Source organism: Camelus bactrianus, chromosome 2, assembly GCF_048773025.1.
Source record: "Camelus bactrianus isolate YW-2024 breed Bactrian camel chromosome 2, ASM4877302v1, whole genome shotgun sequence".
NCBI classification, from domain to species: domain Eukaryota; kingdom Metazoa; phylum Chordata; class Mammalia; order Artiodactyla; family Camelidae; genus Camelus; species Camelus bactrianus.
In genome coordinates, this window is record NC_133540.1 from 28,672,800 (window position 1) to 28,697,966 (window position 25,167).

At 39.2% G+C, this 25,167-nt stretch overlaps 1 protein-coding gene across 7 annotated transcripts in view; it reads left to right on the forward strand.

Annotated features, from left to right (window-relative positions):
• SH3D19 (SH3 domain containing 19) overlaps positions 1 to 25,167 on the forward strand; it is a 156,321-nt gene that overhangs the window by 121,012 nt on the left and 10,142 nt on the right. For all 7 annotated transcript variants that reach the window (XM_074377420.1, XM_074377389.1, XM_074377394.1 and 4 more), the window contains 9 exons: positions 5,323 to 5,430; positions 9,176 to 9,291; positions 13,445 to 13,506; positions 14,579 to 14,843; positions 17,691 to 17,759; positions 17,925 to 18,065; positions 21,576 to 21,648; positions 22,668 to 22,798; positions 24,714 to 24,769. In XM_074377420.1, the coding sequence (XP_074233521.1) occupies positions 5,323 to 5,430; positions 9,176 to 9,291; positions 13,445 to 13,506; positions 14,579 to 14,843; positions 17,691 to 17,759; positions 17,925 to 18,065; positions 21,576 to 21,648; positions 22,668 to 22,798; positions 24,714 to 24,769 (1,021 nt within the window). The remainder of the gene's footprint in view (positions 1 to 5,322; positions 5,431 to 9,175; positions 9,292 to 13,444; positions 13,507 to 14,578; positions 14,844 to 17,690; positions 17,760 to 17,924; positions 18,066 to 21,575; positions 21,649 to 22,667; positions 22,799 to 24,713; positions 24,770 to 25,167) is intronic.

The window sequence follows — 25,167 nt, forward strand, 5'->3', positions numbered from 1 at the left end:
CACTGGACCTTGTTGCCTCTTTGCCTATTGCCCTCCAAAGGCCTTCGAGATCACCTCTGGATTCCTCAGTACGCAGAGGGATTTTTGTTTATTGATTTGGGCTCTGTGACTTTTTTTGAGAGGGGTAGCTACACGTTTTTTTGTATAACTGACCTACGGCAGTATGTTAGCTCCATGTGTACAGCCTAGCGATTCAGTATTTCAAAATGATCACCATGAGAAGTCTAGTTCCCATCTGTCGTCATACAAAGTTATTACAATATAATTGACCATGTCCTCCATGCTGTAAGGCGTCGTGACTTTTTGGTGGTATTTTCATGCATTGTCTTTGTAAATAAAGGATTATGGTCTCTTTGTGAAACCTTGCTTAATCATCCTAGCATCAGCCAGAGACTGGGGGAGGAACACAAGAGAGAGGAGAGAAACTCAAATATGTCTTTCCTTCTTTTTCTCTTTCCTCAAAAATAAAGAAAATCCAATAAAGTAGTTTCCATAAAATAAAGTTGCCTTATTAATCTCAGGAAATAGAGATCAGAAAATACCGAAGCTGTGAAAACATTGTAAAGATTAGAAAAATTATTAAAGGGAAACTCATAAAACAGGCAATTTAATATTGGATTCAATTCTTGGGTAGAATGCCTTCAAGGTTAATGTAACGGGACTGAGAAGCATTAGCAATTCCTCTTCACACCTTTACAAATCATACCCAGTTGTCAAAAAAAAAGCAGAACGCTTCTGCTGTCAGCCCCATTACACAGACCAGAGTAATAGTTTAGCAGCCAATTTCTGCTATTAGCCGAACTCAAGGGAAAGAAATGAGAGAAAAGCAAGCCAAGGATGGTGAAACCGATTATGATGACAAGCATGTTATTAGAGACAGGAAATGGACAGAAAACTGCATGATCATCAGTGTGTTTCTCAACTCAATGACGGAAGACCATGCGGATGCAGGTGTAAAGGGGCCTGCCTGCTCGGCAGCAGGTGTAGAGGAATTGGCATCGGTGTGAGGGGCTGGAAGGAGGGCAGAGGAAACACTGCAAACAAAAAGTAGGGAAAGAAGCCATTGACTTCCCTAAGATTTGGATAGGAGATTCTTCTGGAGATGTTTGTGTTTTTTTCTGTGGAAGCAAAAGCAAACAGTCTGTGGTAGAGAAAATTATGACACTGCAGTTCTTAACCCTTTCTGGATCACAGAACTCTGAGAATTTGATTGGCCTATAAATCTTTTATCTCCCTTAAAAATAACCCTTTTGCTCATGTGTGCACAGTTGGAGGTAATTCCCAAAGCTTCAAGGGTCTATTCTTGCACCCCAGATTAAGGACTTCTACTACAGAATATTGGAAATAACCTTCAGTGGACTGCTTAGATAAATTTTGGTGCATCCATACAGTGGAATATTGTGCAGTAACTAGAAATAGGCAGACTACCTGTTATCCCCTACTGCGGACCCACCTCCAAGATATTATTAGGTGAAAAATGCAAAGTATAGATAGTATTCATGGTATTTTAGCTACTGTTGGGATTAAAGCACATACTTACATGCAAATATGCTACGTTTTTGGAAGATGTATAAAAAATTGGTAACAAAGATTGTGTTTTAATGAGGGAACTAGGTAGGCAGGAGAGGATGGGGGGACCTGGTTTTCAAATAGCTGAACGTAAGCATAGTTAGGATGAAAGAAACTAAGAGTTACCTCTTCTCTTTGTCACAGAGGAAGAGCTGCCTCCCACACCGATCCTCAGCCTATGATGAATAGAAAGTTAAAGAATAATAAAATATGATTTTTCTAAACAATTATATTATTCAAGGTTACAGATAAAGACTAATTATTATGAACTAAATCTGTCTAAATTAGACAAATCCAAAAGTATCTATCTGCATTATTTCCTATTAAATAGAATCACTGAGGAGTAATATCCAAAAAAGTTTTTATTTTTCTAGTTACTTTATGGAAAATGTTATGGCCATTATTGCCTTGGAAAAGCAACTAAAGGGACAAGAATTTGCATATTTCTTCTCTTTTTTCTTAGTGGTTTTTGTTCTGGTTTGTTTGGCAGCTTGATCTTACAACTTTTTTCTTGTGATTGAGTTTGTTGGATTTTTTTTTACAGTTATTTGCTGTAACAAGTCAAACAATACAAACATTTAGTAAAAGAAAAAATTAATCTCCCTCCAGTCCATTCAAATCCCCAGAATAACCAGTGTGATGTGTGATGTGTTGTATGTCACTTTCTGTGCCTTTGGACCTTCCGAACCAAAGCTGACGAACATGTACACATATGTGCACTTTTTCCTGCTTTTTATGAAAATGTTTATCCTGGTACCCGTTACTCAGCAGCTTGCTTTTTTCATTTACTAATGAGATTTCAGGACTTCTCTTCAGGCCAGCAGGTCTAAGTCTACCTCCTTGTTTCCTTGTTCCTGCCTGACAGTCCCTAGTATGAATGCAGCATAGTTGGGTCAACACTTCCCGTACTGATGGTAATTCAGGTGGTCTTGTTTTTTATTTGGAGGGTTTGGGGGGTTTTTTGCCACTACAAAAAAAAAAAAAAGCTGCAGTAAACACTCTCAAACATGTTCAGTTCTACTAGTGCTTTTATAAAATCTGAAGAATAAATTTCCAAAAGTGGGACTACTGGTTTAAAGGTTATGAACTTTAAACATACTAACAGTATCAATGATCCGGTTTCCCGCCTGGCAGGGCCTGGAGTTCCCAAACGTAAGGTGCCATCCTTGCTTTGTATGTCACCCACTTATATTTCTGTTGGGAAAAAACAAAAATGCCCCTCTCATCAAAAGACTTAAAAAGTCAACATACTGTGTAGCTAGAGAGAGACCTGCACTCCATCATCAAGACGGAAAACAGGCCTCTGGCTCCACCTTCTTATTGAAGTGATGCTGTTTGTTCTCCCCGCTGATCTGCACGCCTCTCTTGGACTGCAGCCCGGGACAGCACGCAGACGGAGAGGCCGTTGCCGAGCCACTGACTCAGTGAGCACAGCTGGGGGGTGTCATTAAACAGATCCACTCCTGCCAAACAGCCGCAGTGCCGGAACACGAAGACGTCCTTGCTCCACTGTATTGGGAAAGATTTTCTTTTTTCCTGGAGACATGTATAGTAGAACTTTCTGAGTGCCCTTATTAAAGAGCAGCAAATGATATTAAAAATAAAGACCAAAAAAGAAAGTGGGTAGCTAGGACACTTGGAATACTTTGTATTTAAGTTGTATCTATGCTACTTCAGTTTAAATCCTGCAGGTTTGAAAAAAAAGAAAATGACTGGACCCTTTAATTCCATTGGTGAGACCTGCAGGATTGGGAGCGGGGGTTCTCTGAGGCCAGCCTTCCAAGAACACTGAGTAGCCTCTTTTCTCCTTTCCCTACCCAACCCTTGTTTGTGTTCTCACTCCTGGAATGTGAGAGAGAGAGTGTAGGTGGGACACTGGCTTGGGAAACTCTTTGCTCTGTTCACTGAAGTGTTCCCAGCACCTAGAACAGCATTTGATGTGTAACAGACACCCGGTCAATACCCAATGAACAAGAAAAGCTCGTTACAAAGAAATAGATACAAAAAGACCTTGTTTTTGTTTTTCAAAGTACCTGCATAATAATACATGTGATATAGAAAATAAAAATCTGTAGACAGATACAGCGAACTTTAGATAATAGTTATTACTGGAGCGATGGGAATACAGGAGATTTTCTATCATATACTTCTTAATGGTTCCCATTTTTACAATAAATATTACTTCTGAAGTAAAAAATAATGCTATAACAAAGTAAAGAATTAAAGAATTTGGTTAGACCTAAGAGAAGGAGCTTTGTTTGTTTTGTTGGGACATAGGTTACAGTGGAAGACAGTGATATTATTACAAGAGCCGTTTTTGAACATTTGATATTGTTTTGATGTTGAGTTGGTTTCTTGAACTTAGACAAGACTTGCCTCACTTATGAGCTGATAGGTTTCCATAAAGGGGTCATCTAATTGGTTTCTTTTTCAGTAGCCTAATAATTATTCTACCGAGAATGCCATGTTGGGGTTCTTCTGAATAATAAACTTAAAATGGGATTGTATTTTACCATCACATCTCCCCACCTCACACCATTACCAGCATGTGGTAGACAGACACGTAAGAGCAAGTGGCCAATGAGTGTGTGAGGCTCTGTAGGAGGTTTGGCGGGTGGGTTGCCTGAGAGCTAGGTAGAGGCGAAGGGCAGGTATTAGGGAGCTGAAAAGCCTTCTGATCCTCAGCCCAGCTCTTCACATATCCTGAAAAGAGCTGGTCAGCAAAAAGTGGTTATTGAATTGCAGCTCATAACAGGCAGGACACAAATGCTGCTCTTCACAGGCTCTGCGAAGTGTGCTGTGTTACAGAGAGTATCTCCCTACAGGCGAGATCCTCAGAACAGGTGCAGAATATGGCACATGTTCATTCTGCCTCTTGCTGAATAAAGGCAGAAGCAGCATCATGAGAGCCTGTGTGCTGTAAAAAATATGCGCTATATGCAGTATTTGACTTTATTTTTACTAATCTGTTTATTTTTAGACTTCTTTTAAAACTTTTATAGCCATTTTCCCAAATGACTGAAAAAACATTTACATTAAAGAAAAAAAGACTGTTTCTTTAAGTAAAAGAGTTTGGTGGTAATGCTTTTGTTTAAAACACTCTCCCTAAGCACATACTGTCCATTTTAAATGAACAGGTTAAGATGGAGAAATGCCAAGTCATATATCCTTGCCTCCGAGTTAAATATTTGAAGGGAGATGGCTTATCTTATTTTGAGGATGAAACATGTTTCATTTGCATGTCAGTGGAATAAATCTGAGACTACAGAACACCCCCCCATCCACCCCGCCTCCACCATGCCCAGTGCTGGGTGGGACTAAGCTGGTGAGCCCTGAGGAGAGGGTTTCCAGTACAGGCACAGGAACGTGGGGGCAGAGAGACATTCCTTCCTGGGGGACCTGGGGGGCTTCACAATAGGGGGAAAATTGGCTCCTCGTTTCAATTGCCCCTCGTCAGGTGGACACTTATGAAATGATTGCACTCCTGTGAAAGATAGCTTCTGCATAATTGAAGATTGTCCTGGCTCTCTCTCATCAGAGAGGAAGAAAAGCCATATGAATTATTTACAGAGCACCAAGTTATTTCCTTTCATGAGCCCTGACTTTGTTTTTGTCTCTGCAAACTGAGATTTTATTTATCCATGAATAGTTTTCCCTAGGGCATGAAAAATATGACTCTTTAATTATGAATACAGTTTTTTGTTTGAGTCCGTGTTAACCAAAACATGCAAAATAAACTGTGTTTCTCATTAGATCCCTTTCAGCTCCCCACAAAAACAGAACCAATAAAGGAACGAGCAGTTCAACCAGCACCCACCAGGAAGCCCACTGTGATTCGAATTCCAGCCAAACCAGGAAAATGTAAGCACTTCTCTGCTTCGTTTATTTGCTTCTCCAGGAGCCTGGGAGAAATATATGCTAATTTATCAGTGTCTGCTTTTGAAATTGTGTGTAATCCAGCCATTTGTTATTATTATTCATAATCGAGGACATTTAAAAGCAAGCTGTTTTTTCACAGCTATTTAGACAATTACAGTAAATTTGGATTTCGCTTCTCTTTAAACATCGTCGTTTGGCAGAGAGAATAGAGGAAAGTTGAAATTCAGAACAATTGTAGTGTCCTGTGTTGGTGCCAGTGGTAAAGATATGTTTAGAAAGTAATTGAAACTGATAGCAAATAAAGTTGTTTATGTCTATCAGGAGTACATTATTCCAATCAGCATAATCTAAATATAGCTATGTGTGAATTGTGTTAAGAGCAATAACCAAAAGTTATAAAGACGTTAACAATGTATAAAAATATTTTTAAACTGGTGTAACACTACATTTTGATATACTTCCTTGACTTTTTAATGGTACAATAAATAAAATTCTGTATTTTGTATTTGTATAATGCAGATAAATCTGATACTATCGTAAGAGAGAAGCAAAGAGGGCCAGAACTATTTATCTTAGACCCTGGAGATTAATAAAAAGTGTGTGTGTGTGTATGCACATGAATGCACACACAGTGGGTTCCAGAGCAGTTCCCAGCGTTGCTCAGGTGGTCACACAGCTTTCTCCGTGAGCCTCTGCTTCCGTCTCCTTTCATTCAGTGCTTCTGCATCCTCTCCTTTGTCTAAGAGGAGATTCTGCCGCTCCGTTCCTCCCAACAGCAGGGCAGGTGTGTCGTGGTCTCTGACCTGCAGTTTCCCAGGGTTATACTGCAGGCCTGCCCTGGAATGCCGTGAAGCCCCTTTGGTTTAGGGGTTTGGTTCTCTATAAAAGACTACCCAGAAAGATTGCATTGGTTTTAGTCTCTTGATTAATTTGATACCTCTAAGCCAAGTAGTGAGAAGATAGAATGGAGTTTCCATGACGAATGAGGAGGAAAGTCTAGGGGACCAAATTCTAGTGGGTTCTTGCATCTTAGGAGGTTATATGGTAGTGTTAGACCAAAGAACTGGTGGCAAGTTTCTTTGGGAAGGATTATATAGCCCACAAATCAGTGACATGAGAGCTCACTGGGCTGTCTGCCTGCTTGCTGTTACCTTGTTAAATGTATTTGGGGTTTTTTAATAGGCATCGTGAGATACATGATAATAAATGTTGCCCAAAGCTCATGTGGCTTTAAGTAGTACAACTTTTACATTGAGGCATTCTCCTGTTATGTCCCCAAGACCCTCCCCCTCGAGTTTCATGGTTCCCTAGGAGGGTTCACAGGACTTCACATATAGTTGCGTTTGCGGCTGTGATTTATCACACAAAAGTGTGCAAAGCAAAATCAGCAAAGGGAAAAGGTGGAGGAGGCAAAGTCTAGAGGAAACTAGGTACATGCAGGCTTCTAAGAGTCCTCTCCCAGTACCTCCCTGCCCCCAGCAACCAGCTGTGACAATGTGTGTGAAATGTTGTCAAACAGAGATGCTCCTTCAGAGATTCAACACCCAGGGTTTCTACTGAGGGCTAGTTGCATGGGCACCTCCAGGAATTTGGGCACATACCAAAATTTCAGACTCCCAGGAGGAAAGCAAGTGTTCAGCATAAACCGTATTCTTTTGTTGCACCAGCTCTAGAGTTGGTGGGAACCTTCCCTAAGTTCAAGTTCCTATGTGCCAGCAAGGACCAAGCTTGTAAGCAGGCCTTTCTAAGGATGAACACTCAAGTCTGCATTGTTGACTCTTCTCTGCACACTTAGAAATTGGATTAGTAGTCCTGAAATCCTGAGGATATATTGAGGAAGTACCTTTAACTTGATATTCTGACAAGGCTCCAGGAACTATTAGAAAGCTGAGTTCTATACTGCTCTGGGTAAGAGAACTCAAGTGCCAGTTCCTAGAGAATTATTTCTATTTATATCAAAAACCAGTTCCCCAGAATTTTACTGTTACAACCATTAAGCAATGCATACATGCTGTAGAGGAGAAGAAATAAGACTTTTGGCGTCTGAAGAACTTGGAATGGACAGGGAAGAAAGGAACAGCTATGTGGTGCCAAACTCCTTGCTTTTCTGTGAACCTGTCAGCTTCTTACCCTGGGGACCTGTTTCTTGTGACTCGGATGTCTTTTCCCCAGGGGCCTGCGTGGCTCCCTTCTTCACTGCTCCTTGAGGTCTTTGCACAAATGCCACATTTCTCATTGATATCCCCGCTGATCGCATTGTTTGACACTGAAATCTCTACCCACCCCACATACCCCGCCGGATAGTTACTGTGCCCTGTCCTTCCGGTAAGCTATCTCTTCTCTATTTTCATACTATTACTCCATTCACCCTTCAGTTGTTTGCAACAACAATGTTATATCCTGAGTGATTCATTATTTCCTTGTAAGAATAAGGAAACTGCAGCACAGAGAAAATCTTCAAGATGGTGACTGAGCTGGACCATCCCTGTGTGTGTTGTAATTTCCCGAGCAGTCCTGCCTCTCCCTAAGAACGTTTGTCTGTCTCTGAATCATTGTTTTCTGAGGCGCTGACCTGGGTATTTTCCTCCTTTTGAGAGTGTTTTCCTGTCTGTGGATAAAACAGGAATCTGAAAAATCATCCTCTTGTTACAGGTTTTTCACGTGAAATGGAAGCAGAGAGTGTTCATTTCAAAGAACAGGAAAAATTCCCATCTCCTATAAATGCCTAAACCAGTAGAAGGTGGCTTTAGCCTTCTGTAGTATGTTATCATCATCCTGTCTCCAAGTGTTTTGCACACAGATTTTAATTAGCTGTCACTAATTAAATCTGGTCATCTTTGTTTTCTTCTCTTTAAAATAAGGTGGGAGTGTACTCTCTCTCAGTTAAGGATGTAGTTTGGATGTAAAGGTCTTGTTTGTTAAAATGGGGGCAGTTAAGCCTATTAATCTGAAGCTAATGAATAAGAAAACACATGTAATTATTGGGATGGGAGGGGGTTGGAAACACCACCTGTTAGGAAGCAGCATGCCTTATTACCATGAGCACAGGCTTTTAGGTTCAAACCCCTGATCTGACCATTACTAGCATTAAGACCTTGGCTAGATCATTTATTTTCTTGCCTTCAGTTTCTTCATCTGTAAAATGGGTAGGATGTTATCTAGCATAATGCTGTCCCAATAGGACTTTCTGCTAAGACGCAAATGTTTTATATCTGTGCTGTCCAGTATGGTAGCCACTAGCCACATGTAGCTACTGAGGGCTTGGAATGTGGCTAGTGCAACTAAGGAACTGAAACTTGAAGTTTATTTAACTTTAATTAATTAAGATTTAAGTTTAAATTGCCACATGTGGCTGCTAGCTTGTAGGCTGAACAGATCTAGCACTTAGACAGCTGTTGGTTGGAGAAATGTGTGTGAATGAAGTGCCTTAACTTAATGCCTGACACACAGAAGGTTCTCAACAAATGCTAGATGCTGTTGTAATTATTTAGCATTATTTTTACTCTCTATAAAACATTCAAAAAAATACTTGGTAAAGTTAACCATTGCCTACTAACCCATAATTTTCTGAGGGTTGCCAGGAGCTCTTCCTCATTTGTTTAGCTATCCATCCTTTGAATGGATCTTTTTGCAATAGCCATTTTCCTAAGGAATGAAGCTGCAATCGTTTCATCCTTTGAATTCCTTAAGACTAGAAGTTACTGAAGAATTACTGCTGTCTTTCTAGGTTTACATGAGGAGGATCCACAAAGCCCACCTCCTCTCCCTACTGAAAAGCCTATTGGAAACACTTACAGCACAGTGTCTGGAAAACTCAGTAATGTTGACAGAACCAGAAACTTGGTAAGTGGTCATTATAGATTATTTTAGGTTGAAGACTAAACTACTCACTAATTTTAAATATTTAGCTGATGTCTAAATTTTTTTACTATTGGTCAGATTTTTAAAAAAAAAACCTTTATTATAAACCAATTGCTAAGCCCCATGTACTTATCCAATATTTTAAAAATCCCCATAGAATAAAAGAACTAAGCTAATTTATTGTATTTCATTATAAAACTATTTTTCCTATATCAGTATAAGGCATTATCTTTTAAATGCCACTAATAATGAGGAAGTTATTGAAAATCTCCAAAAATCTTTAATTTTTGTGGAAATAGATTTAGTTCAATTATCAGTATTTAAAATACCCAATTAGTGACGTAATTTTAAGAGATTATCATAAGAATCTGTTCATCTGAAATTTAAGGGAGAATTATTTTCTAAATTTAAAAAAATAGTTCTTTATCATATACTTGTCAACAGACGGTAGTCAAAAAATTTTAAATATATATACTTTAAAAAAGAAATTTCAACCTCAATATTATTTCCCCATACTTTTTGAAATTCCCATGTGATTATCTTTAAGGTTTGTTTCAAAAGAAACCAGTTCTTAAAGTCTCTGAGCCAAATTTCCAGTTCAAATTTCATAATGGTTTTACATTGTGCATTAACTATGCTTATTATACATGCAAACCCATCTAATCATCTAGTGAAGAGAAATTTCTTTGAAGGAGACATTAAATTGAATTAGCCAATATCAAGTTAATGAGATTTTCCTTTAGGCTGAATTAAAATTTAGTGATCACTTGCATTTCAAAGTGCTTGGTAATAAATTTTTATTGAAACTGGGCCAAGAAAACGCAAAAGAGGATGATAGGGCTCCTACCATGCTATCATTGAATGGGAGAACCCCCAGATTTCCATGGAAAAGTTACTTGAGCAGGTTACTGGCTTCTACTCTGTAAAAGACAATGAGAGGATGATGCGTGGGCACATAGACCATCATTTACTCATGTAATGGCCTTTATAAACCATAAAGCTCTGTTAAAATATTATTACATTTGGTGTTAAGCAGTCCACAAAGCAACTCCAACATTTAAAAAAAGAAACAAGAAAAGGAAGTTAGAATAAACTAAACCATCTGGAGAGGTACTATATTCATAACTGTTTGTACCTCACATGAACAACACAAGGAAAATCCTGTCCTGCACTGTTTACAAAGGGAGGGTGGTCAAAGCATTCTGTGATGTCCTCTAATAAATACATACCATAATAGACACACTGGGTCTGAAGGAAGAAGAGATGAGAAACAGATCACAAAGTAAATGATTTGGCTGAAGTCACGCACATGGATTTCCAGGGCCAAAAAGTCAAATCTACGCCTGAGAAATTCCTTTTGTTTTGAGAGTTACAATTACGGAATGGATTTTAGACCAGAGGCCACAAAGGCTTTAGGTGTGGGAGAGGGTCTCCAGAAAGAATATTTCACGAGTATAATGACCCGTGAGAACAAGCATGGTCTTTGACAATCGTGTCTCCTGATGAGGCATAGGACAAAGCCTTCTTCTATGTCTCCAGCCTTGAGTGCCAGGGAACTTTCCATCACAGGACAAGTAGTTGCAAAATCTCATGTTCTTCAGTTAAATGGTGAGGATCTTCAGGGTGAGGAATGTTGGGAGCCACTGGAGCCATTCTGTCAGCAGGAGAAGACACTTCTGAGTGCCCTGCTGCCCACTGTGGAAACCCAAGGCTCCCAAAGCCTCCCCCAAGGAAGGCAGGAATGGAGCCAGGAGACGCAGCCCAGTAGGTGTAAGGAATCAAAGCCATAGCACGGGAGCTGCTGAATCCAGGACATGAGAAGGGGTACCAATTCCTAGAGAAAGAAGAGAAGAAACATCTGCAGAGGTGCTTAGTGATTCCAACAGAAAAGAATGTGGTCTTGGAAGAAATATCTGTCGTTTGAAAATACAGCAAAAAAAAAAAAAAAAAAACCTGGAGAATTATTTTGAAATTAGACTATAAGAAACCATTTCAAAGAAGATGAACAAAATGATGGCACCTGCAGGGAAATACAAGCAGAAAAACCAACTTCACCAGGACCTACAATGCTTATCCAAACATATCGAAAGCCAAAGTTCAGGGATGTCACAGCTAGAGAAAAACTACAAAAAGCAGATACAGAGGAGCTTCATTCATGTGTGGAATGTTGAAGAGCAGGAAATCCCTAATCCATAATCTCCCAAAAGACTGTTGGCAGGACCCATGCACAGACCTGGACTTGAGCAAACACTGAGATCGTGGCTTCTGCAGGAACCGGTCCCCTGTCCTTAGTATTTGAAGTGTGTCCGCTGCAGCAGTGCTTTTCAAAATGTGCCTAACATTCCTGGGGGATTTGAGTATACTGCCTTTGTTTTCTGATTTATTTTGTTCATTACAAACAAATGAGAAATTAAAAAGATATTTATGGTTTCCTATAAAAATAGAACCACCCAGAGAAAACTACAGCTGATACTTGGTACAAGATTAGGATTATGTGGTGTGTCTTTATACAAGTACACCATCTTTAACTTTCCATGTCAAATTTATACAAATGTATTTTTTTAAATTTGTCCTTAACTGTTAACATATGTAACAACTGTAATTTTGAGAAAAGCAATGAAATTTCCTGCCTATCTGCTAGAGTGCTTTTCTCTTTGTTTGTTTGTTTTCATTTTAAAGGTGGCCAAGGAAATAAATGAGTTTTTCAAGTATCATAGCCATATTTGTCAGGGGGGATGTAGGCAGCAGTGTATTTATAAGGCATGGAGGATAGTCTGGAATATTGCAGGGTTTATGAGCTGGTGACTTGCTTCACTACATTAACTGAACTCATTAGTGAAACCAAGTTTTAAGGGCAAGCTTAATTTGTTTTTTCAAATGGGATTATAAGACACTGAAACATATTTAAATGATCACAGTTATTAGCAATTAATCATTTGGTATTTAAGGAAAAGTTGTGAATATTCAGTACAAATTGAAAACCATAAAAGTGAGTTTTAACTCATTTATGAGAAGGAGGAAAACAGCCTGAATTAGCCCAGAGATTCCCAAGCTATAGTTAAACCTCCTTTATTAAAAAAAAAAAAAAAAAAGGCAGTGTAATTTTAAAGAGCTAGCATTTTTCTCCCTCAGGTGGTCTTGGAGAAATACTATTTCCTGGATGTCAGTGTTGGGGGCTTAGAAAATAGGGAAGGTGAAAAATAGACTCAATCAGAATTAGAATTTAGTGAGGGCTTTCCCCTAAAAAAAACAGCAGTTTTGGCTTTAAGATCCTTTAACTTCTCGATCAACAGAAGATCTGAAAATATTTCCACGTATTATACTCATTTCCCAATCCTTGGGCTGTTAACACGTTCAGAAAACCTCTTTAGGTTTGAATCTCTTCTCCTAGACAGACCTCCCTGTTGCTGTCCACACTTCCACCTTCCCTCATCTACTTTCAGACCAAAACGTTCCAGCCCTGCCTATCGTTTGTTTTTCACGCTGTCCCCCTTTACTCTTTCCCACATCCAACCCCTTCACTGCAGCAGAACAAGCTCTCTGCTTTTTCAGGCCTTTTCTCTTCCTCCTCACAGACCTTCCTTTCAGGCCACCCTGAAGCTTCTGTTACGTTCCCACCTCCTTCCAGTGCAGAACCCACCACACAATGTGTCAACCCTCCAGTCTGAGAGATCTGCCACTTCTAAGCAAAACACTCATCACCAACTCACTTGCTATGTATTTAAACTTAGGAGCGCTGCATATCGTAAGTGTTGTCATGGGATAAATAAATGACATTTTTTTTTAAAATTCCCTCCAGTGCCTGCTTAAATTGCTGCTGTGTGACCTGTCATGATTTAAACATCATCCTTGATTCGTCAGAATATGCTGGACATGTAACCACGCAGAGCAGTTGGTTGGGCCGTGGCTATAGCAGCAGACCCCCAGCCTCCTGCTTGCTGGCTTCACTTGCATTATGACAGGGACAGTGTAGAGAGTTAATATTGCTTAAGAATAAAAAACTCTTTTAAGCTCCTTTCTGTGACTCAGCTACATTTCCACTTAGAGATCCAGCCAAAAAGTTGTCCATAATTCCTCTTGACAAGCTCTTGTTTCAAATTAACCTTAACTTAAAAGCATTCTCTCATACTTGCAGGAATCTGACCATGCTGGTCAATCAGGAGGTTCTGTGCGAGGACCCCCAAGGTTGCCACCGAGGTAAGTAAGTGTGGGAAAACTTACAAAAAGTCAGTTAGAGAAGAACTAATGACTCTGAGACTAGTCTGTCTTTTCTGTCACCAAAACTGAGTGCTGCTGGCCTTGGACTTTCTTTTAGAGATACACTAAACTCACAAATTCACCCAGGACACTTAGCCTACAGTCAGCTTCTGACAACAGGTTATATAAATCTCTGCTCCTTTTTTTCTTTTAAAAAAAACCCAACCCCCCAAAATCACAGAGAACAAACATAGATCTCTATTACTTTTTCTCAAACAAATTAACAAGATTCTTTTCCTAACCTAAAACAACTCCACTTCTGAAACACACACACACACACACACTCACACTCTCTCTCTCTCTCTCTTCCCCTGTTATCAGAAACCAGCCTATTGTTAAGCATTTTTCCAAAGGGAGACAGGCTTCATGCTCAGAAGTGACCAGCCCTCTTGAATTCCAGGGCTGTTTGGACAAAAAAACTGTGATGTTATCAGAAGATGTTACTTGTGTTAGAAATTATTTTTATCATTAGGATTAAAGGAAAAGCTTCCAAAGTAATAATTGTCCTATCTCATTTGCAGAACTAGCTTTATATTAGGCTAAATTAGAGTTTTAATGACGATTCTTATACGATGAATATTAGGGGAGTTTGATGTTCCTTTTCTAATCGTGTATATAAGACCACATCACAAATAGCTGATGTCTTATTATAAGCTTTTCATCTCAGACTTTGGTAGAAAGTGCTTAGTTTCCTGAAAGCCACGGTGTGTTTAAGAGCAGATGGGGCCTTAGAGAGCTCATGATAGTAAATGCTTGTTTGTCTTGAACTAATGAATCTCTAGTGCAAGATAAGCGGAAGCTGGAACATCGTGGCATTTCTTCTAATAATACAATGTTTAATGCAGCAGTCACTTACTCAAAAATAGCATAGCCTGCATGTTTCAGAAAATTACATTACGCTAGCAAAAAGCTCTATGTGTTTGCATATGCTCATGTGTGTATGGACAAACAGGACAAAACAGAACTTTCTGTCACTTAAACACTGACTCACAGCTACCACATTGACTTTCAGACCCGCAAGTGGAAAAGTCATACCAGCTCGACAGCCTCCTCCCAAGGCGGCCCCTGAGAGACCACCTCCCCCAAAACTTCCTGCAACCAGGACATCAAGTAAAAAACTGCCTTTTAATCGGTCTTCTTCTGAGATGGATCTTCAGAAAAAACAAAGTAACTTGGCATCTGGACTCTCGAAAACCAAGAGTCAAGTCTTTAAAAATCAAGATCCGGTACTGCCCCCTCGCCCCAAACCAGGACACCCTCTCTACAGGAAATACATGGTAAATTTAGCTTTAAAAATATTTGTGGTCACGAAGTTTGTCCTAAACTGTATATAAGATTCATTATTCCTTAGAAAAAGATGATGAGACACATGTGGAGTTGCCCCTTCACACTAAGAGTGCTTTAGATAAGTAGGCCGTGATAAAACCTTGGTCTTTAAAGCAGGGTTTTCTTATTAGGAGAAATACAGGAAAAAGAAGCAGGGCAGGATGAAGATTGCAGAAACAGAAACTCTGAAAAACCCGACCCAGTAGATTATACCCATGGGAGTATCTCTGACAGATACTATATTTATATCTTGATATAGTTTGTACCTTATAGCTACCTTGCCCACAGAGCAAATTTCAAATAAAGTAGAAAGAAAATTCTTATTAAGGTCGATAGTTTTCCCCTCATTTTCCACTTTTGTAAACCCGATTATCGTGGTCCATTTAATAGTTGCTAGTTAGTGCAGCCACTATGGAGAACAGTGTGGAGGTCCCTTAAAAAACTAAAAATAGACTTACCATATGATCCAGCAATCCCACTCTTGGGCATATATCCAGAGAAAACTCTAATTCAAAAAGATATATGCACACCAGTGTTCGTAAGAGCACTATTTTCAGTAACCAAGACATGGAAGCAACCTAAATGTCCATCAACAGATGAATGGATAAGGGAGATGTAGTTTATGTATATAATAGAATATTACTCAGTTGTAAAAAAAGAATGAAATAATGCCATCTGCAGCAACATGGATGGACCTAGAGATTATCATATTAACTGAAGTAAGTCAGACAGAGAAAGACAAATATCATATGATATCACTTATATGTGGAATCTAAAAAAATGATACAAATGAGCTTATTTACAAGACAGAAATAGACTCACAGATATAGAAAACAAACTTATTACCAAAGGGGACAGGGGGATGGAGGGATGAATTAAGAGTTTAGGAATAACATATGCACACTACTATATATAAAGTAAACAACAAGGACCTACTGTATAGCTCAGGGAACTATACTCAATATCTTGTAATAACCTATAATGGAAAAGAATCTGAAAATGAATATGTATATGTATAGTTGAATCATTTTGCTGTACACCTGAAACTAACATGACATTTTAAATCAGCTATACTTCAAGTTTTTAAAAAGGTGGGGAAAAAAAGTTACAAGTTAGAAGTTTTCTTCAGTAACTGAGATAGTTGAGATATTAATTTTGTTCTCTTTGAATGTTTTTCTCATCGTATGTCCTTAAGCCTTTGTCTTTGTTTCCCGCACTTGAAAACAGTTGATGCGCTCTCTCTGCTCTGGTCCGGTTAACCTGATGAATTCTAGAACAAAAACAATGAAAGCAGGAGTGTATGCACTTTTCAAACACTTGTACAACAGTATAGCTCTTAACAAGAACAGCAATGAGTGATTTCATATTGTTCTACATTTCCATCATTGAGCTGGAAATTGTTTTCATTTTAAGCTCTTTAGAATTTTTTCTTACTCTTCCTAAGCGAAGGGTATAGGCAGATAAGAATGAGGTAATATATTCAGATATATTCATTTTCATTTAAACTGATGAAATTTTAATTGCTAAAACCCAGGGGTGTTCTTAGGGATCAGTTACTTAAAAATTACAAATAAATAAAAGTGGTAGCTGATATGTTGAGTACTTACTAGCCAGGCATTGTTTGAAGCACTTTATACATATTAAATAACTCTTTATTCCTCACACCATCCCTGTGAGGTAGATATTATTATTATCTCTACTATACAAATGAAGAAAATAGGACTCAGAGAGGTTGAGTAACCTGTCCAGGGTCACAAAGCCAGTAGCGACGGAGCCAAGATTTGAACATAGATTAACTGTCTCTGAACCAATGCTCTTAACCATTAAGCCATACTTTGAAAATAGTGTCACTAATTACAAAGTCTGTAATAGCCAATTGCTTTGGCTACTCCGTATTAAAAGCCCCACTCAGGGTAACTGGGTTTTGCTTATAAGTCTTAGAATAGCTGTATAATGTCAATAAAGCATTTGAATAACTCAAAGAAATTAATAAATTCAAAATATTAATGTGTCTCTTTACAAAACAATTCCTTAAATCTCTCATTTTTCCTGTGGCAGCCGTACCATTCCATTGCTAACAGGAATCTGGATTCATTAGACACCCTGGTACTCTGACAGAGATGCAGAGAGGCAGCGGCACCCTCACACTCTGCATCTTTGCTCCTGAGTGACCGAAGGGCCCAGGCAGCCTCCCTTTCCTCGTTGCAGTGAGCTTGTGTGACCGCATCTCCTGGGTGTGTCTTTCATATTGTTCAGGCCCTCTGACCTGCACTCATCAGCCAGCAGTTACCGAGGCAGGGAATGGAGTGCAGTACAGATATAAAAGCCATTCTAAGATCAGCCAGGGCTGAGTGTACCGGAAAGTGACTGCGATCAGGCAGTGGAATGGGTTTAAGTAGCCGCTTGTGTCAGAGAATCCAGGTGAGAGTCAAGGCAAATGGAAGCAGCTAGTCGAGCACTTCAGAGAAGCCATCAGTCCCCCATCAACCAATCCTGAATTAAAGGCTGTAAGGTCGGGCGCTGAGTATTTGCCTCGGTGGACCTTGTCCTATGGAATAGAACTTCCTGGTTGTGGTTATTAAAGGGCACTTGAGGCCGCGTTCAGCCGCTGTGGTCCTGTGGGCCAAGTCCACACCCCAGGACTCTGCGTGAGAAACGGCAGGCCCCGCTGGGTCCAGAGCTCGGGGAAGCCAAATGAAGAGCATCAGTGCTGGAGAAGTTACAGATCCCCAGATGATCAGCCACTTAGGAGGAGGTGATTTGATTGTGAATAACCCTTTCATTGGTTTATGTTTAAGCTGTCGGTGCCTCATGGAATTGCCAAGGAAGACATTGTCCCGCAAAACCCCGGAGAACTTTCTTGTAAGGTAAGGTACAGCTCTTTCTTTATTGACTAATGTAAAAAATCGCTGGCCTCTGTTACTGTTTTATACAGTATTAAATGCTTTAGGCTCCAAAGATTAAAATGGGGAAAAAGTAATAATGTTTTATTAAATAATAATTGCTTCAGAGAGTGATATTGTACCTTGCAGCGTGGGGACGTACTTGTGATACTGAAGCAGGCGGAAAATAATTACTTGGAATGCCAAAAGGGAGAAGACACTGGCAGAGTTCACCTGTCTCAGATGAAGATTATCACCCCACTTGACGAACATCTTAGAAGCAGACCAAACGTGAGGAATTAATATTGTACTGCCCTCCTATCACACATGGCAGCACATTTCACAGAACTATTAATTATATCTCATCCTCGGGGTTTTATTAGCACGTTTATTTTAACCAGAGTAAGAATTACGGTAGCGTTTTATTCCATTTTAAGAATGAATTACTTCTAAGAGATTTGCCACAGCCATACTAATCACCGTGATGCAGAGTGACTGCCGTGTGCTCTGCCTTCATCCTGTCGTGCTGACTTGTAGCAACCAGAACACTCGGTCATTAATTTTCAACTGCAAGAGCTATTTATTTTTGAAATAATGTAAACATGTTTACCAAAGCACCGAAGATTAGTTTTCTAGCAGAATGGATAATTATTTTAAAGGGGGCCCTATAAATGCTGTCTGACTTTAAAAAAAAAAAAAAAAACCTTTAAGATTTAAGCTTAGTATAAACCTCGTTTATCTGATCATAGCTCATAAAATAATGAAATGAAATGTTCCAACAACATGAAGTCACAATTTAGGCCTAGCAAATTTGCGGAGCCAGGGAAAATACAATGATTATTGAAGGTCATTTGTCCATCAAGAAAGGTGCCATTGGACAATTTATAGAGGTATATTTTTAAAAGAGCTTCTTAAAGTATCTGGTTAAATTTTCACTATATGTTATATAATGTAGAAAACGTGAAAAATGAGACTCATCAGTCATTTAAACCGAGTAAACTATTTGGTTTGTCATTCATCCTAGTTTTCATAATCTAGTCCAATTCTTTCTTCTTAGCAGGCCATTTATCATTTGAGGTTTGCTGAGAAACTAAAAATTTGTATTTTGGAGGGCAGAGAAGTTGTGTGTGTGAAGGTAGTCACGGCTGGGACCCTGAAAATTCTGACTCCAGGCCCACAGGGAAGCTCTCCTATTGCTCATTTTCTCTTTGTTTGGATACAGCATTATCCATCTGTCACCTCTGTCCTTCCTCTCCCGGAACACACTTCCTTCCTTGATGAAAAATAGAAGGTGAAAAAATTGCAAGTTTTTCTTTCATAGAACCCCACAGCTTTGTCAGCTTGAAACATTACCTTCCTCGTTCCTGTGCCGTACCTTGCAGAGAGTGGTCTCAGATGGCCAGCTACTGGTGACCCTGCCCTGCAGCCTCTCCTGGGCTCCGGGTCACAGCTCACATTACATTGTTTGGAAAAATAAAACTTAGCTATTTGAAAGCCTAGTTTTAAGGTAAATGTTTCTAAAGACGTGTTATTCTTTCCCCTTCCTGAGTAAACAGAAGGTACTGGACATTGTCAGTTGAGACAGAGCTGTGAGCCCTGGAGGAGGTGGGACACTGTCCACCCCTGCATGGGTTCCAGCACACACTCGGGTTTCCGGTCCCCTCCCACCTCCTGAGGCCATTATTTAACCTCTGTAATCTTCATTTTGTAAATGTGTGAAATGGGTATGATAATTCCTCACAGAGTCGTTTATAGAATTGATTTATTGTTATGATTCCATATATATAGAAGTCCAGAAAATGTAAATCCAGACAGGAGATTAGTGGTTGCCTCGAGCTGGGGGGGAGGATGGGGAGTGAGGAGTGACTGCGAATGCCTGGGAGGCTTCTCCAGGGAGTGAGAAAAATGTTCTGAAGTTAGGTTCTGGTGATGGTCACACAACTCTGTGAACACACTAAAAGTGTGTATGCTATAAATGGGCAAATTTATGGCATGTGGCTCACATCTCAAAGATGCTTAAAAAATTAAATGAGCTAATTAATGCATATACGGTGTTGAACACATGAGTAGGGCACAGTGGGTGAACAGTGGATATTAGCTATTCCTATTACAAATTTGTATTAGCCATTATAATCACAGTAGAAGGAGCTTTAAAATATGTTAGATTTTCCTACCAGATACCCACCCTAACAGCATGGTCTGCGTGGTACCTGCCAACCCTGTTTACCTGTGCCTCCCGTCCTTCCTTCATCTGCCGGGCCAAGGTGAAGAGCAGCCTTTCCAGGGACATCCATGCCCTGAAGGCAGAGAGGGGACACTAACTGGGAGGCACAGGTTACTGTCCCACCTCTTCTACCTTGTCAGGATCTTGGTCCATCTGGAGGTTCACGTTTGAGTTTGGTGTGAGGTAGGCCTCTGACTTCGTTTTTTTCCAGACGGAAAGCCCTCTAGGCTAGCTCCATTTATTGACCAGTCATTCCTTTTTCCACAGATGTAAACCAGGAAAAAATGAAAACCACAAAGACACACATAATAAATTGTGTAAATAATCATTTTTAAAACTTCTCCAGGCTTAAAATCCCTCACAGTTCCTTCCACGGTCCCTGATATTCCCATCATGCTTATTTATTTAGGGAAGAGCACTGAGCAGCCTCTAAGAAAATGTTCAGCGTTGCTCTGGTAAGCTGATGTGGCAAGCTGCTGTTAACCATTACTGTATCACCGTCACCGACTTGAGAGAGTGCAGCACACGTCCACAGGTGCATTCTGGTGATTCAGAAAAGAGTCCAGCAAGGGTGCTGCAGGGTGGAAGGAGAGAGAGTGGACCGCGATCCAGTGCTGCCTGACTGGCTGAGCACATCACGGCCAGGACAGGGATGATCCCTAAGGAGTCACTGAAGGAGGGAAGGGACCATAGGGGGCATAAAAATCTGCCTGCATTTATTCCGCAGGTTTGCAGTGTTGGAGAGTTTTCAGTTCTAATTCCAAATAATATCCTTCAGTCAGATTTGATGATGATGATGTGAATAAGCCTGTCTCTTCATATAAAGAAACTAATACCAACTGCTTGTCAGTAGGAAACGGTCACTCTTCACCTTTACCTTCCCCTCTGGCCAATCTAAGCAGTTGGTTAGATGGGTAGAGAATATTGAATTCTCTTTGCTAATTTACTTGGAATTACTGTTGAATAAACCATGCAGATTAAATAGAAAATCCAGGCCAGGCATGAGAGGTAGCATTGGCTTTCAAATTAGAGACAGCATTCAGTTAAGTGGTAATAAATGAAATGGATTTTAGTTTTTGTGAGTTATCCTTTTGTGGAAGTCATTAGCTCTTTTCATTACAAAAGTCAGGAGCATCAGTTGCAGAACTTTCTTCTTTTCCCATCTTAATGATGACACAACTTTTAAGACTCTGTTTTAAGGTTTAGTCCTGATCACAGTTTATGGAAAGAGCGACCATTGAAACGTGAAGAGGTCAGAAACCACTACTTCGGGGTAGAATAGATACTGTTTTTGTTTTTGTTTTTTAAAGGTGATTTCCTTTTGTTTTCTCTTTAGTTAAAAAAAAATGCTGGGGATATTATAACAGAGTGTTATTTCTGTCCTCCTCTGGCAAGGACACATGCCTTTTCAACTTGGTAATGATTCCCTTGTTTGGCTCAGTTGTGTGGTTTGCATCTTGTGCTCACAATGTAATTGTGTCAGGAGGAGTCTAATGAGGGGGAAAAATGGTCTCGGAGTGATAATAAACCCGGCGTCCATCCGCACACTCCATTCACTGCGCTGTTTTCCCCCTAAGGATCCAAGCCCCGCTCAGAAGCCTGTTGACAGTGGTGCCCCTCATGCTGTCGTTCTTCATGATTTTCCAGCAGGTAAGGACATAAATAATAAAGTGGTAGAACCGCATGGTTCACAATCAGGCGTCCTCCCTGGGTTAACCTCTCAAAGACATCGTTCATTTTCGGTGCCAGCGTAGCCCTGGACTGGAGAGGTCATCTTATCCTCACCCAAGGGGCGCCTTGTATGCAGCCATCCGGGAAGGGTCACCTCTACCCAGCCATTTCAGGAAGCTTAGCTGCATACCCTTGCCTTTGAAACTGCCTGTGAGAGAGAGGAGAAGAGGGTGTCTCCCTTACAAATGAACAAATAGCAAATTGCCTACTATTTGCAAATTCTTTAACTCTTTCAAAACAAGGGGTACCAAATAACAGTTGTAATGAAATTAATTCTAATTGAATAAGTGAAGTTCTTTTCTCCTAAGAGTTGTAAAACCTACACATAAAGATCAACTATTACTTAAGAAATGAAAATGTACATTTTTATAATCAGTTTTTAAATACCTTTTATATCCAAGGCAACAAATAAAATAAATTCCTAATTTATTTATAATCTTTTTTTTAATCTACTTGGTGGACTGATTTTTATCTCAGTGTGAGTAAATTTATTTTCTAAAGAGCTGTATGACTCCCTTAGTTAATATTTTGAGATTGAAATGATTTTTAAGCATGGTTGAGAATAGTATGAATATTATACCATGTCTATAATGCTCCCTCATTGTTAAAATACGTTTTAAGCAGAAGGTTTATATTGGCACAGTAGGAATTGCTGGCAAGCACAGTGTTTCGTGTGTACGTTTTTTTAACCATTTCCTATCAGTCAATGCATGGTAAATATATCTAATTTGATCTTAAAAGGGAAAGCTCATAGCAACAATATCCACCCCCAGAAAAAGGATATATTTTTAAAGTCAATTTGATTAGTATAATCTGTTCTCAGAATCAACAGAACATACTGCCTCGGTGGACAGAACTAAATGCTATTTTGTGCTCTGCTTTAATCAGATCTGCAACCAGGGTAATTCATCACACATAATTATAATTCTATGTTACAGAGCAAGTTGATGATTTGAACCTCACATCTGGAGAAATTGTTTATCTTCTGGAAAAAATAGATACAGATTGGTACAGAGGGAAATGTAGAAACCAGACAGGTGTATTTCCTGCCAACTACGTCAAAGTAATTGTAAGTAGGTTGTGCTTGTTTAAATTGGTCATATATTCAGTGGGTTCCATGTAATTAACAGTTTGGAAAAAAAGTAACCAGAAGCCTAGCTTCTTGGGTTCTGGCTCTTCCATTAATTCATTTGGTAGTTGGAAAATTCAAAAATAAAGATTTGTTCAACTAGATAATGGTTAATTGTGATTATATTATGGGGTATTGGTACTTGATGCTTAGGTGTTATCTGAAATCCCAAGGTGAAAAACTACTACAGGTCAACTGGTGAATGAACTATTCCTGGAGGGTTTGATAAGCACTTGAGGATATATGTTAATTCACTGAAACATTCAGTGGGCAAGAATTAAATGATTCTGGATTGTCCTGAAGGAATGTTCTCTGAGGTTATGGTACCACTTCTCCTTTTCTTTGGAGTACGTTTCATTTTTGGTTTCTTTCATCCTTTTCACCCCCATTTTTCTCTACCTTTAAAAAAAAAAAGTAGATTTGGGAATACTAAAGTACTTTCATTGGAGGTACTAGTCCACTAATGGTTTTTCACATAATAATTTCAAATCTCATTGGGAAAAATTATATTAAAGTGTCAGAATTTTGTACACCCTCATGTCGTTCATGGCCTACTTGTGAAAGCAGGCCCTGCTGATGGCAGGCAGAGCCCTGAGTACTGAGCCTGGGTGTGTGAAACATGGGGCTGAAGTCAGGCTGCCATTCAAACATTTATATCAATAGGAAGAGTGTGTCTCAGGCCCTGATGTGACTTACTGATACTGGAAAGTATCAATAAAGCTAGCTTACGTCATTGAGAACTAACGACTTATTTGGGGGAAAAAGGCAAATGATTTTCCATGACATCAGAAACTTAGAAAACAAATATAACAGAAAACCTGTATTTTTTTCAAATATAGATGAGTTTGAGTCTCTAGAACAAAATGTGGGTCTTAAAAATTGTCTGGTTCATATATATATATATATATATATATATATATATATATATATATATATACCCTGATTCTTTGGAGAAATCCAACCACATTCTCTAAATTAATATTAAGAATAATGTTAGTTTTTGCTCTCTTCCTCATTTTTTCTTCTGCCCAATGTAGCAGTACTTTAAAAAAGCACAATTACCACACTGAAATCAATCACACTGAATTTGCCACATTATTGGTATAAGTGTTATTTCTAAGCTTACAAGTTTAAAAAATTGTTTTAAAACTTCGAACTTTTGGAATCCATCAAGAAGGGCACTGATTTATTTAATGTAAACCTCCAAGCCTTAAGTAGTTTTTGGACTTAGTGCGTTACAGTCAAATATTTCATCACAGCCCAGCTCTACTGAGCCCTGGAAATGAAGTGTTGTATAAAAAATGCTTGTCACTTACTAGATGCTCACTGAGTACTAATTCCTTTCTTCCTTCCCAACTCACACCGAAGGGAAAAAACCATGTACCAGAATTATGAAAATGAAGAGAATTCACAAGTTGGACTAAATATTTTATTCTGGGGTCATGAAAATATTGCAGAACTCTATTAGCACGATGAATAGGTGTCTAGGTGGTGCTCAAATGCCTGATGTCTACTTTCTAACCTAAGTCCTCCTCACTGGAAGTTCTCGATATAGGGGGAGGGGACAGAGAACACTCAGTCAGGGGTAGAAAGATTTTAATGTGCTTATTCCAGCACATAAGAAAGGGATTGATTGACTATTCAAAGAAGGCTACCTCACAAGTTATGCATTTTTTTTTCAAAACCCAAAATCTGGCTTTTTTACCTTTTTAGCACCTATGGTAGGTACATTTATCTCTTTAATACCTTGCTAAAATGGCTAACTTCAGTCATGCGTTTCCTATTACTTAGCTTTAAATTTATCTTACTAAAAACTAAAATAATACAATTGTTCCCTTGATTTTGTCTTCACTAGGTTGATGTTCCAGGAGGAAATGGGAAAAGGGAATCAATTTCATCTCATTGTGTTAAGTAAGTTTTACTTGTGTTCTTTTGTACAAAACACAAAGGTTGTGAGCATTTATACCATAAAGAATTAACAAGCTTAGGGGGAGGGTACAGCTCAGAGGTAGAGTGTGTGCTTAGCATGCACAAGGTCCTGGGTTCTATCCCCTGGATCTCCATTAAATAGATAGATAGATAGATAGATAGATAGATAGGTAGATAGATAAACCTAATTACTTCCCCTCCAAAAAAATCTTAAAAAAGAAGAATTAACAAGCTTAAACACTTCAGATATATGATCATTCAGATTCTCAGTGTGTCTTTTTAATTATGAGGAAAACTGCTTGTTTAAAAATTCTGATGAGACTGCAGTGTGCTGACAGAAGCTGACATGAGCAGTCTCCACATCAGCATCGGGCACATGG